We start from the raw sequence: 14325 nt of genomic DNA, 5'->3' as shown, positions 1-14325 counted from the left end.
TCTGAGCGCCCCGGGCGGGGATGGGAGGAGACGAGGCGGGTGCGGGTCCCAGCCTGCTCCGCGGCCACGCATGCTTCCTGACCGGCTCCCTGAAGCGCTTCCAGCCCGGTGCCTGAGGGCTTCCAGCCCGCTCCGGCCGCGATCGAGGCGGCTCAGCGCCATGGGCTGAAGGGCGGATGGCGGCAGCGGCGCTCCAGGTGGGCTCCGGGGCGGGCGGCGCGGGCGGCGGCGGCTCCGGCGCCCCTCACCCCGCCGAGGCCCCGCGCCTCCCCTCACGCTCCTGCTGATCTCGGGTCTCCAGGTTAATTTCCTCCTCGGTTTAATTTGGTTTGTTCTTCAGCGTCTTGGTAAAATCCTACCGCTTCCTTCCCCTGGAGAGGGGTTTTGCCCTCTCCAACCCCCAAAAAATGCGTTATAATTATCTGGCCCAAATATATTGGCTGGATCACCACAGCAATGCATTGTAATTATCTCGCCCAAAAATATTTGCATGATCACTCCAATAATGTGTTATAATTATCTGACTCAAAAATAGTGTCACTGTCAGTTCTTCTCTCAAAAATGCTGTCCCAGTCTTAGGCTGGGATCTCCTTTTCCACAAAATTGTATGCTAGTTTGAGCTGGTGTCTTAATTCTGCTTCTTGCAGTTTTTAATATAAATTAACATCCAATATCAAATAACGAGGGGTTTGGGAGATTATAGAATTGTAAGGGATTACAGTCTTTTAACTTCTTGTGTAGAATGCATAATTCTATATACTTTGCAGGGTGTTATTCAGTTGGACTTGATAACCTCAGATGTCTTGCCCAACCTAATTGATTTTGTGATTCTGTAACTTCATGCATTAAATTCCTATATGTATTCATGTATCTGATAGAGTCATACAAAACAGGGACAAAAATTAAGCAGAGCAATATTTCTAAGTGGTAATTTTAGCCATTGGATTTTTGTTTTGCTTGTACACCATGGCCTCTTAGTGTCAGCTGTTTTCCCAAAAGTATATTTACAGTTTTGATTTAAATATCTTCTTATGTCAGTAAAGTGCCAACTATGTGTTCATAAAAATTACTGTAGTAATTTTGCTTAAATTAAATTAAGCATATCTGCAAAATTCCATTTTGATACTATAGACAGAGACTGTGCTTAGTGTTTTATAAAATGTAAAAATGTTATGGGAAACCACAACTCAAAGCTGGGTTACTCCACCAACTGTTGTGTATTATGTAAAACCAACCTAGAACTTCCCTTCAGCATGTTAACTGGAATGACTGCACAGAAGTTTTTAAGCATTCTTGTGTGAATTATCCCCCACTTTTCTGTTTTAGCAAAAATCTAGGCTACACAACTGCTTTCTGAGATTAACAGGCTGGAAAAATCAACACTTTATTGTGATGTTTTGTAAAGAGACTGAAAACCATCATTTTTCAGGGAGAAAAAAAGTTCAAGTTTTACATTAAAATTTATAATTTCAGAGATTATTTTGGTTGACCAGAGTTTTCCTTTTTCTGGTCTGATTTCCCCCTTGATCTGCAGAATATTTCTGGGTAATTCTGTTGTACCTGGGAATGTGAGTTGATTTTCATGTGTGCGGCACTCATTTTTGTCTCAAAAGGAGGCTGAAACAGACAGTTTAAAAAGAACACTTGGACATGGCTCTTGACTGTGGTCAACCTGAAGCCAGTTTTGCATCTCGTTCTTCATTCTGTCTCAAAGAACACGTACTAATACTACCCATAGCAAAAGTGTAAGCCTAACACAGAACTGACACAGATCTCTGTTGCTGTATGAATTTCTAGATCTCTCTTTATCTTTTCCAAGGTTACTAAGTGATGGGATGGAATTTAAAAAGAGATCCCCAAATGGGACTCATAAATGTTTCATTAGGTGGGAATCTTCCAAGCACAAGAAGAAATCTGTAAAAATGGATTACTCTACCCATTGAAATGCAATGACACAGAAGACTGGAACTGTTCATTTTGGACTTTGTGTGTTATTATCTTTTAGTTGCTATCATGTTCCGTTTTTATTTCTGCTCTTCTCTTGGTTTATGGTCTTTTTTCTGCCTTCTTTCACAGAGCTTCAAAGCTTAGCTGAAGTTGCTTTTAGCTCAGTTATATTTGTTTACAAATTAATTAAATATGTGTTTGTTCTTTCTGGATTTTTTTTACTGTTGTGCATATTTTATATATACTGTTTTGTCCAATATCAATGCTTACTGGTGCCTTCGTTTTTATTTAGGATGGAACAAATAGGGTTTGGTGTTTCCTGCAGTGGACTGGGCAGACTGGATTCAGAAAACACAGAGGCTCAACACTGAGGCATAGACCGTAGATATATTTCCTACTGGAGTAAGGCACCAGTGACAGGAAAAAAAAAGTTCTCCTAGTTCCAGGGGAAGTTTGATTCTGAATACTGGTGTGCTTTTTAAAGGTATGTTGCCACATCACCTCTTCACAGATTGGATTCTTACACAGCTTTTATGGTCATTTAAAATGAAATGCAATCTGACATGATGGCCATATAGAAGAAACATTTGTGAGGAGACTGCCGGTTGTTTTTTTTCTTAAAATGGAATTTATTCAGCCATGTCCTGTGTACCATAAGGTCACCCACGAGAAAACAGCACTTCATTGTTTCAGGAAATACTTTGTGTCTACACATTCATTCAGAAGAGGCACAGCCATGGTTAACAGACTCTAAACTTGACCCACTTTTTTCTTCTCTGTGCAAAGTCCATGTATTATTCATGCTTTCTTCTATTTTACTTTTTAAAATGTTTTCTAAATAAATGATTCAATGGGCTTTTTCTTTTCCTACAGGGATGCCAGTAGTTCTGTCTTGTAGATAATTCTACAACAGGCAAGCATGTAAATAGTCTGGAAGGAACATTTACACCTTGTGAGAATTATAGTATGTTTAAAATCATAAATTGTTATGTGTCATCTTAAGAAGTCTAATACACTCAAAAAGGCCCTTCAGAATAAAAATTTACCTGATAAAGAAGGGTTGTCATGTATTGGATATATTGGACAAAAATGGTGAACTCATAGGAAGAATCCATTTTTAGGTAGGGTATAGGCTTTAAAACTGTGGTCTGTCCCTACAGCTCCCCAAAATGACTAGCATAACATCTGGGACACTGAGAACTTCTCCTGTAAAGAGAGGAGTTATGAAGCTAATGTGACAGACAATACATAAGTCCTAAAAGTAACAGCCAACTTCTCTGCTGGACCACATGCTGAGGAAAAGTGTAGATACTTTAGCTCTGTAAGGAGGTGGTTTTAATCACTTTGCTTCACTAAATTGATTTGTTTTTGTCTTTGTGTTCATAATAAATAGTGAAGATATCTTAGTGGGTTTGCTTTTCTTAAGGTTTATTCTACAGTCCAGTCTCCAAACTAAACAAGGCATTGCTCAGGAAAGGGTACCAGGGGAATACTACATATGTAAGCAAAGGGTGTAAATTAAAGCAGTGGTTTGGATTAAAGATTGAAAACTCTGTTTCAACAGTTGCTGTGTAGAGCAATCTGGGATTTTGAGCATCAATACGAAGAATCCTCCAAACTGAATCTTCTTTTGTTATTACAGTGTAAAGTGTGTCATTGGATTAAATCATGTATTTAAGATCAGAAGGAATCTTGAAACATATTCAGTGTATTATTGTAGATATGTTTCAAGTTATTTCGTAATATTTAACATTTCCGTAAGTGGAATTAGAGCTTTCCATGTTACTTGTGCTGGTTCTAATAAAAGCAGGGCAGGTGTTTTAATTCAGAGATGTAGTGTTTAAGTCAGTAAACAAATTGAAATCAAAATTTCCTTGGGAATGTTAAATGCAAACATTGAATTTGGTGTTTCAATGCGCAGTTGTAGCTGTGGTATCAAAATGTTTTGTGCAAATGGATTTTCTTTGTTTAATAGTTTTCTTTCTGATCTCTGACATTTACAGAACAACTGACGATACAAAGGACGATGCACAGTGTGTATCCTGATGACATTTTGTGTGCTGTGACATGGCTTTTGTCATGGCATCTGAGACTGAAAAGGCCCATGCTCTTCTCCAGACTTTCAGCACGGCGTCAGTTATTTCCAGTCTAGGTTTGGGGATATTCTGCTTTATAGCTGACAGACTTCTGCAGTTTTCCTTCATTCAGCAAAATGACTGGCTCCGAGCCTTATCTGATAATGCCGTGCATGGTATACTGGGGATGTGGTCCTGGGCAATAGTGATTGGACTCAGGAAGAAAAGTGACTTCACTGAGGTCACCCTGGCTGGCTTCCTTGCCTCTGTCATTGATGTGGACCACTTCTTTCTTGCTGGATCTCTGTCATTAAAGGTAAGTTAATTTATCACTGTTTACGTTACTGTTCTTCTACCATGTCCTAGACAAAAAGGTTCCATTGATAATTTAATTAAATACATTTAATAGATATACAAGAATTATGTTCATATGCCATAGTTATGATTTTTAAAGCCATAAAAATATTTTACATCTACTCCTCCATTTCTGTTACTTAAAATGAAAAAAAAGAGAATTTTGCACATGGACACGCTGTTCTACATGTATCATATAGTTGCTTTGTTATCCTGCTTAAGGAGGTAAGTGCTGCCTTGCACACTTTTGTGGATGAAATGGATTATTCCACTTCTCTTTACAATAAGGGTTAGAAATACCTGAAATGTGAGGTAGAAATACCTGAAATGTAGATGGTGGAGTTTCTGTTTAATTTAATTCAGTCTTTATATGTAATACATTGGGTTTAATAAGCCCTAATTATTTCTCCCATGAACACGCTATATGTGAACTGTCACTTTTAAAAAGGCAGTCTGAGTTGCATTTAAATATTGCTCACTGAAAAAAAAAAAAAAACCCAAACAAAAAAAACCAAAACAAAAAATAGTAGGAAAGCAAGCATCAGCTTTTTAATAAAAGTAAAAAAGTGAATGGATCATCATCTATTAGCAGAAATGCTTGTTAGGACAGAGTTTCTCAATAGGATTAGTACTACAGGATGATGGCACCCTTTTCCAGTAGTTTTCCTCCCCTAGTTTGCTCATAATACTATTACACTGTTCATAGGGAAATAACTAAAAGGAAGGCAGAGGAAGGAAGGAAGGAAATCCTGTTCTTTATATTTATATAACTAAAGAAGAATGGTTTACCAATTTCTAAAAAATATTTAGGTGACAGCTAAGTGCAAGAGGCGAACACTGCATATAGTTGAAATGTAAAAATCAGACTTAAAATGGAAAAATAGTTTTTGTCTACATACAGTATCACTATTTATGGTAGAGGAAAGATGCCTTTCATTTGTGCACTTGGTCAGTTTTCCCCTCTTGGCTTTACCAGTGCTGAGGAGAAAGGGAAGAATCAGGCACTCAACCTGCTGGCTGCGTTCCCAGTGCAGCCCAGGATACCACTCACCACCATTTTGTCACATGGACAGCCAGGCTCCAGCATGTCTGGGTGCCTGGCATCGTTCTTCCCTAACTAGTCCCTAGTTCTCCCCTTTTCTGTACCTCTTGCATGTGGAAATGCTGTATAATTATAAAAATATGAAAGTTAGCTTGGTTAATGGGTCGTATGCTGTTATTACCCGAAAAACAATATGGAATGGAATTTAAATCTTTAATTACTCTCATCTGTTTTTTTTCTTCTTTTAAAATCGGTGAATGCAAGTAAATTAATGGCTGGTTATTAGAAAGTATTAAAATTTTATTACTGTTTTTTCATGCATCTGAGATTATTACCAGTATTTTTCTTAATTATGACCACTAGATGTCATACTTCACTGATGCCTGTTTGAGAAGTTGACTATTGAATTGTGTCATGGAACTGGGAGGTGACCTGCCAACTGGCAGAGAAGCAAGGTTAAATACACTTACACCTTCCATGATGGGGAAGCTTGTGTAGGCTAACCTCTCCCTGCTATGTGAAACCAAGTACATTTTTGTAATTTTGTGACTTAATTTCTTCCTTTGTTTTTTCAGTTCCCAGGCAGAGAGCAGTTCATTTTCTATTTCAGCCTGAATTATTGTTGATGACAGTTAGATCTAGTTCTCTTATTCTTTAAGGGGTTTTTTTTGCAAAAGACAGCTGATTTCTGTGATCTGCCTCAAAATGTTTTTCTAATCAGAAACACGAAACATAGCAGGTAGAATCATAGCCCTTTTAGTAGCCAAATGTATTTGGTTGAGATGAGAAGACAGGATGCCTGAAGGCTTTTTCAAAGTGTTTTGCCTACCAACTCCTTTCTTTACCATATGTTAACTGGGCTAATAAAGGAAATAATCCAGTGTAGGTCTCTTAATTCTTAGAGCAAAACCAACTTGCAAAGCCGGTAGTCTTTACAAAGACTCTCTTCTCAGCTAAGTAACCTTCAAAAAAATAATCTTAAGGGAATAAATTTATTTTTTCTAAACCTCATACTATTTTTCTCCTCTCTTCTGTATTGCTTTTTTGCCTAAATTACCTCTAAAAGGTCCTGTCCAAAACCATGAGTAGTATTGTAGGTGAGACTTTATTTGAGCCAAATACGATTGTTTGATTCCTTTCCATGTCACAAAAGTACAATGCTTCTGTCCTTTAAAAAAATAAAAAGTCTGTTACAGATTTTGTCTTCTTGCAGTGCCATGAGAGTCCCTTTGGTTTGTGGTGTAGTAAAACCCCCATAAACTTTGCTTCTGTGTGCTGTCTGGCCAGCTAGATCTGGTTCTAATATGTAATTTTTCTTTCCTTGGCTGAATATGATGTGCCTCTCAGTTTCTTAGCATAATTTCAGGCTGCTGCATATGTAATTTATTACTTCATGGGATACTTTTTTATTATGTGTTTGTTAGATTCTTTTTTACTACATATTTGTAGTTACAGTCCCATTCTTTGTCTTTCAATTACATGGTTGAGAGTAACTGCTTTAAGAGACTAGCATGTTTACTGCTTTTGCAACACATTACTAAATAACTAATAAATTAATAAGTCTAATTAACTAACCACACCATTATTACTAATTTGTACCAATAGTATATTTCACACTACTGTACACAATCACCTATTAAGCTTGTCATCATCACTCTTAAATCTGACGGTGAGTTACTTTTTCTGAAGTAACCCTTTTATGCAGCACAAGGCGGTACTGCCTCCTACCTCCAATTGCTACCTTCACCCTACTCTAGTCACCTACTTCTGTTCCTGCTGACACCACTCAGTGCTTGGATTGTTTGGCCATTGGTCTGTTTTTCATGGTCATCATTATTTTTCCTCAGTGTTTGGGATAAATAGTCACCTGTGGTATTTATATGTTTGCGCTGATAAATACATGTGTACCAAGCACCACGTGATCTGACCTTTTGCCCACATTTTTTTTGCGACAAGTATGAAGTCTGCAATGACTTCACTACTTGGAATTCATAGTTCTTTGTGTTCCATGTGGTTTTACTGTGCACACAAGTACAGAAGGACCTGTCTCACAGTACTCCAAAGGTGGTAGTTCCTGCAGCCCGTCATCAGTCAGGAGTGCTGGTCTGACATGATGGGATGCTCCCAGACTCCCACCACGATTGCAGCCCTCATGTTGCATGTAGACACCCATGTTGCAGAACAGACATGGAGAAATTCCTGTCTTGCTGCCTAAGACTCACCAAATTCTAGAAGTCTAGAACATGCCGTCGGTGGCAAACATTCATAGCACTGCTGGGAGATGTACCACCCATGACTGACCTGGGCTGTACAGGAGCATTTCTGGAACTGGAGAATAAGCTTTGCACAAGCACAATTAATATAGCATTGAATATGTTACTATATTGTTAATATTACTACTGTAATATATGTTACATGGAGTATGTTACTATGAATTAAAGACTTGAGGCCTGTGAAGCACCACAGAATATCAGTGAGGAAGCATCTGTTGTTACATAACATCTGTGGTGTTGTCATGACCATTAAAGCAGATAATTTGCGTGGGTTCTCCTGCATGCAATTATTGTATCCTGTCTCCAGCTGTTCATTGTAGTGAGAGGGGTTGGAGGAGCAGCAACTGCAAGATGATCTTGCACCTGATTGAACATGTGGGCAAATGGAAAATATTATTTGCAAATAAATTCTGTTTGCAATTTTTTACAGGAGGTTTAAGGTGAAAAAGGCTTGGGGTTTGGGGATTTTTGTTGTTTTTTGTTTTGTTGGTTGGGGGTGGATCTTGTTGTTTTTGGGGGGAGTTTTTTGAGGGTTTTTTGTGAGGTTTTTGTGGTTTGTTGGTTTGGTTTTGTTGGTTTGTTTTTTTAAGATCTGGTGCTTTCTAAAGGCAAAAAAATTTGCCTGTTAAGAGGAAGACAGTATAGCAGCTTATATGAGCAAACAGAACTACCTGTCTGTCTCCAGGGCTTGGCAACTCAGGGATGTAAGTGTTCCTTAGTCACAGAATGTAAAAGTGGAAACAGAGTGTTCTTCTCTCAGACCTTGGGCAAGAGCGTGTCAGAAGCTTGATGGCTGTACTGCAGTTACAGAATAGGAGTTTCTCTTGCTAAAATTGAACACACAGTCTTGCAATAGGAACAACCCTGCCATCTGAAATTTATATGAAAAGAATTTAAGCATCAGCTTGGCACCAATACTGATAAACTGTGTACATAAGTAACATTAAAATTCTCCTGACTCACTGTGTTGCTGCTGGCACCAAACCTTAGTAGGCCAGAGGGAAAAGACTAATTTAGACTTTGCTACTGGTTTTTTCCAAAGTACAGAAATAGAGGCCAGTCAACAGATTATCTGCTGAAACATATCAATATCCAGTTTTTTCAGAATTAGGTTAGTATGTACCTTTGAGGCTCTTGTTGACAGTAACAAAAATCTGACTCTTTGTAAGACAGGTGATAAACAATTTCACCATCACAAGATTTTTTCTGCTTTGATCTGTGAAGAGTCTGCTTGTGTGAAACAGAACTGAAGTTGAAGAAAATGCACCTCTTGTTCCAACTTAAAGGAATTGGGTCCACAACATTAGAGTTAAAAATTGTTGAGACAGTTTGTGAGCTTATTAATCCCATTACCTGATCAGGAGAGTCACAGACAAGCATGTGGTGGGAAGCTAATAGAGCAAAGCTTTCTACAGACCTTTTAATGCTGGCTGTGGTTTAAAGCCTGAGCTGTTATATTTCAAGGTAAGTCCATAATTTCCCATCTCTCCATTAACTGGCTAAGGCTACATCAGAGTTTCCTTGCAGAGAAGATAGTGTTCCATGCAGTTATCTAAATTATGCATGAATTTGATGAACCTATTTGAGAATCCCATTGCCATGCCCTCTCGCAGTTGAATCGTGCAAGGATTAACACAACTGAAGAATGAGCGGGTTAGAGATGCTTTTTTTGCCTTCTGCACAGTGAGGGATGTGTTCAACACAGCAAAGATACACTGTCACATTACATCTCTGGTGCCTTGCTACATGTTTTCTGAGTGTTCACCGGTATCTCAATTGAGCCAATGAATATCACATCAGCACTTCTGTAGACCTCTTAGAATGCGCTGTTGTTTGTTCTGTGCTTACAGACACAAGAATCTACTTATTTGTTGAATAGAAATCAAAAATACCATTATGATATTTTTTATTGTGTTTGAATTTGTGGTCATGGTTGTAGCTGTTGCTACTGAGTACACCCACCGAATATCTTCTCAAACATGTATATTAAATTGACATTAGCAGTTCTTAAAATGGCTGAATCTAATCTCACTAGCTAGACATTCACCTTATTAAAACCAAATATCAGGCTTTCAACTGAGTTACTGTTAAACAAGTTGTTGATACAAAAAAACCCAGTCACAAATGTTTTGGATCTTGGCTTATGAACTTTGTTTTGCCTGTCGATGAAGAATACTGTCTCAAGGTGATCAAAGACATGTAACTTTCTTCATATCTTTGTCCTGCTGAAAATTATTGTTCTGTTTTAAACACTGTGCAGCTGAACCAACTTTACAGGTGACAACTGTAATAAAATAAAGGATGTATTTTTGGAAGTAAATGCCATTAGGGCGTATGATTTATTTCAAGTAAAACATATTAAATATTTCAAGTGCATTGCATGGTTGTTTTCCTTTTAATTATCGTGAAATGAAATACATATAATCAGTGCAGCAGATTATACAAGTTTCTGTGTACCACATGACTGTGTGACAAATAGGATTCCTCATCCTTCTCCCTCCCTGTTTTGCTGATGATAGTACTTAGTAGGATGCATGATTCATATCATACAATAGAGAGACAGGGCAGCACACAACTCTCATGCATAAAATTGGCTTTAAATTAATTGCAGTGGAAAGGAACAGTATGTTTTTGTTTCTGCTTCCACTTGACAGTACACCTGTAGACACTCATGAAACTTTTCTTGTCACAGTTGTAGCCATTGGCAATAATATTTTTCTCTTCTGCAGGCTGCTCTGACTCTTCCACGGAGACCACTTCTTCACTGTTCTACTGTTATTCCTGTGGTGGCTCTGACATTAAAGTTTATCATGCAGCTTTTCAGGCTTAAGGACTCCTGGTGCTTTCTTCCCTGGATGTTGTTCATATCCTGGACTTCTCATCATGTCCGTGACGGGATTCGTCATGGCCTCTGGATCTACCCATTTGGAAAAACTCCTCCCTTGCCATATTGGCTGTATGTGGCAATTACAGCATCTTTACCTCATCTGTGTTCATTTATTATGTATTTAACAGGCACTAGAGAATTAATGTCTATAAAACATGGAATCCGCATTGATGTATAGGAATGATGGCTTTTAAAGGTGGTTTGTGCTAGCACTTGAAATAACCTGCCTGTCTGTCACTGAAGGGTTTCCTTATGCTTCCTACCCCTTCTGAGTTAGGCATTTTAAGGCTGTAGAGCCAATTACAGCTCTTGTGTCAATTCTTGTGGTCATAGAACCTATTTAACGAATGATAATAATTTTATATCTGTACATTTCTCTTGTACAGTGTGTAGTCTTCCATGATAGTTCATGCATAGTGAGCTGGTTATAAAGTACTTAGTTCCTCTCTGTAGTAATTACATTGCATTTTACTGTCATGGAGCCATTCATCTGATCACTATTCACTTTGTATTTGTATTCTGCCTTTGGAGAATACATTTCATCCAGATAGTATTTGTATAGCACTTTAAAATTGTGAAGTTCTATATAAATGCTAGATATTATTGACAATCCAATAGTGTGTGGCACTTCTAAAAAAATCCCTCAGCCTTTCAAATTTATTTCTATGTTAGAAGTCCTGCTGGACTCTTGTATTGAACCACTTTAAAAGAATTACTGCTTGTGTTTCACACTGTCTATCCACATCTCTTTGAACCTCAGTGTTTTACTGAATTCTATATCCCCCTGTAGCTGCTTGGTTAAATTTATAGATTACTAGCTTCAAAATTAGAAAGGAGTAGACAGTTTGGTTATAGTATTACGGCATGTTGGCCAAATTGTTTAATTGTTAAAAATACACTAATTATAAATACTATTTAATTTGGAACCAAGGAATTTTAATAAATATTTAAGAATTGTGTGAAGATTCAGGGAGACACAAGAAAATAAAAATTGCTTATAACGCAAGTTTGCATAAAGACATTACTACTCAGTAAAGCATTTTCCATTAAGTGCAATGTCATCCTCATAATTGTAAAATAAAATGCATTAATATTATTATTATTGTACAGAAATAGAAATTTCCTCATAAAGAAGTTCCATAAGGAAAAATGTTATTATGCTGCAGCTTATGAGGTAGTAATTTGCACTATGGACTATTCAATTTTCATTTACAGACACCTCTCAGAAAGAGTCCCAAATTAAAAGTTGTCTGGTCTTGTCTAACTAGACAAGACTGTCTAGACTTGTGTAGTTTATAATGTACAAGCTGAGAATGTCTATTAATAATTTTTAAATTTTTTATTCACCGCCCATTAAAAAGATGGGGCCTTAACTACTCCAGCTTGTGATAAATAGCTGTCAAAGGGGATCATTTTTATGGAACTGCATGTATAAGGTAGCACGTGCTTAACTTAGGTTACCAGTGGGTGTAAGGATTTACGTGATGTGTACATTTACATTATTAAATGTATATTAGAATAAAGTAAAAAAAAAAAACAAAAACTGGGATGTCTGTCTTAATGAGTAACAGAAACTTTCTATGCCTGCAGAATACTTAAGGCTCTTTGCAGCCCTCTGTGCTAATCATGGAAAGTGTTGCACTTCTTTAAATTGTGTCTTTGTCCCAGAAGAATAGTCCCTGTCCTGTCTGTTCTTCATGTTACAAATGCCAATGTAAACTTGTATGAAAGTACAGCGGGGCTGTCTAGCCTTTATTATAAAATGAATAAAAGGTTTCTTTCTTGCAAAGAAGATTGGGAGAGCAAAACATTCCTTAGAGGGTTATCCTTATGTTGTGGATTTCTGTCCTTTGGAGTTTTCCAGAAACAGCATAAGAAATGTCTTGCTGTAGAGCCCTCAGATCAAAACTGCCTTTTATCCAAAGGCATGACAGTTTACTAGAGGAGCATTCATTTACTTCTATCCTGTATTTTAAACTAGAGGCTATGAAATGCCAGTAATGAATAAATTTTGTGCAAGGGGTGAACACTGAAGTCTGTGTAGTAAATTTTCTGTATTCTTGCTTCGTGGTATAATATTTGTATAATTTTGTGCTTTATCCAGGTTGTTTGCAAAGGGAAATGTGTATAGGAACAAAGCATAGAATTACACTTTCTCACTTTCAGACTGTAGCTGTAGCATTTCTGGTAACTGTATGTCTACCCACAGTCCTTAAGATTAGTACTATACTGTTCTAGCTATATTTAAGGATCTAATGGGTACATCTTCAGTAGTTTAAAACTACATATTTTAATTCTCTTTATGTCTAGATATTTCTGTGTGAGCTTTCACAGTAACTTTTAGCTTTTGAAACGCTATTTTTTCTGGCCATGTTCTTACATCACAGTTCTACCACAGCAATAGGTGAACCCAACTCCAACACATATCAAGGAAAGTAGCAAGTACTTTTACCACGACTTCTTTCCCCTCAGACAGACGTGGCAGTCTCACACCTCAACCTGACATTTAAGCAGCTTTAGCAGCTTTTCAAAGTAAACTGACATGTGGCGTGTACTGCTGTGATTTGTGGGTAGCCAGAGTAGGGTACGAAGGGGAAGTTAGGTGTTTGTTTCAGCCTATGTGTCGTGAGCAGAGTGATACAGAGATTATAGAGAAGCCCTCCCGTTGAGTCACAAGGCACAGACAGGACCTTCTTGCTTTCTGAACTCCTCACAGAGGCCTCTGGGTGCAGCAGGATCCAGCCTTGGCCCCAAACGCTGTCAATGGTTTATGGAAATGGATTAAATAGGCATTATTGAACCTTTTCACACCTTTGTCCCACAGGATTAAGGATGACAAACGAGATATTTATATAAAAATAAGTTACTTATGATAAAGCTGAGATTAAAAGATCTTAATGAGAATTATTTACTACACTGTATAGGTAGCTATAACTACCAGTCAACTGAAGTCCGCTATTTTTGAAGCAATATTGAAGCAATTATATCAAAGGTAGCAAAAGGAATTATGAAGTAGAGATTGATTTTACTCACCCATACCAATGACTATGGGAAAATCTCTTTCTTTCAGTTTCAGGGGGTAACCTTGAGGCAAATCCCAACTCAAAGAAGGAATCTGCATACAAAGCTCCAGAAAGGGGATTGTTGGAAGACCCTCCCCACTCATTAAAAAGTGAGAGTGGACCCAATGTTTCCAGGTCAGCTGTGTCAGCTCAGCATCTTTAGATAAGTTAATAGTAGTAGTAGTAGTAGTAGTAGTAGTAGTAGTAGTAGTAGTAGTAGTAGTAGTTAGTAGTCGTAGCAGCACTTGTTTGTTGCTTTATCTGGTACTTTACCAGGTCTGCCACAGCTTCACCTTTCTGTCAGGTATGTTTACCTCTGGGATTGAGTTTAACTCAGGCTGGTTTCAGCATTATTCAGCACTAAAAGCACCAGGACCACCCCCTCCTCCGTTCACCACTGATAGCTTTGCAAACAGGGCATTATTTGAGCTATTCTACTCCTGTCCAGGCAGAGCATCCTGCTGAACCTCATTACCCAACACCTACCTGCTACAGGTGACTTGCCCAACAATTCCTTGCCAGTATTTCATGTCCATTTCAAATTCACTGATGTTTCCAGCTATGCATCGATACCTGCCATGTGTAGCAAAACCATAACAAAAATAAACTGAGATATTAAAAAGATAATGACTTTGTGCTTTACCGCATGCATCACTATAAAGGGAAAAAAAGCATGTGAATTATA

At 37.9% G+C, this 14325-nt stretch overlaps 1 protein-coding gene across 2 annotated transcripts; it reads left to right on the top strand.

Annotated features, from left to right (window-relative positions):
• The first annotated feature begins 44 nt into the window (after positions 1-44).
• TMEM267 (transmembrane protein 267) lies at positions 45-12601 on the top strand. 2 transcript variants are annotated; one of them, XM_063422949.1, is made up of 4 exons: positions 45-197; positions 2240-2431; positions 3951-4338; positions 10421-12601. In XM_063422949.1, the coding sequence occupies exons 3-4, from the start codon at positions 4015-4017 to the stop codon at positions 10754-10756; spliced, it is 660 nt and encodes a 219-aa protein (XP_063279019.1). In that variant the 5' UTR covers positions 45-197; positions 2240-2431; positions 3951-4014; the 3' UTR covers positions 10757-12601. The 2 variants fall into 2 exon arrangements, with proteins under 2 accessions (XP_063279019.1, XP_063279020.1); XM_063422950.1 differs by having other exon boundaries at positions 69-301.
• Positions 12602-14325: the final 1724 nt, after the last annotated feature.

This window comes from Prinia subflava, chromosome Z (genome assembly GCF_021018805.1).
Source record: "Prinia subflava isolate CZ2003 ecotype Zambia chromosome Z, Cam_Psub_1.2, whole genome shotgun sequence".
Classification (NCBI taxonomy): domain Eukaryota; kingdom Metazoa; phylum Chordata; class Aves; order Passeriformes; family Cisticolidae; genus Prinia; species Prinia subflava.
The sequence above is the reverse complement of the archived record's forward strand: the minus strand, read 5'-3'. Positions and strand labels throughout refer to the sequence as shown.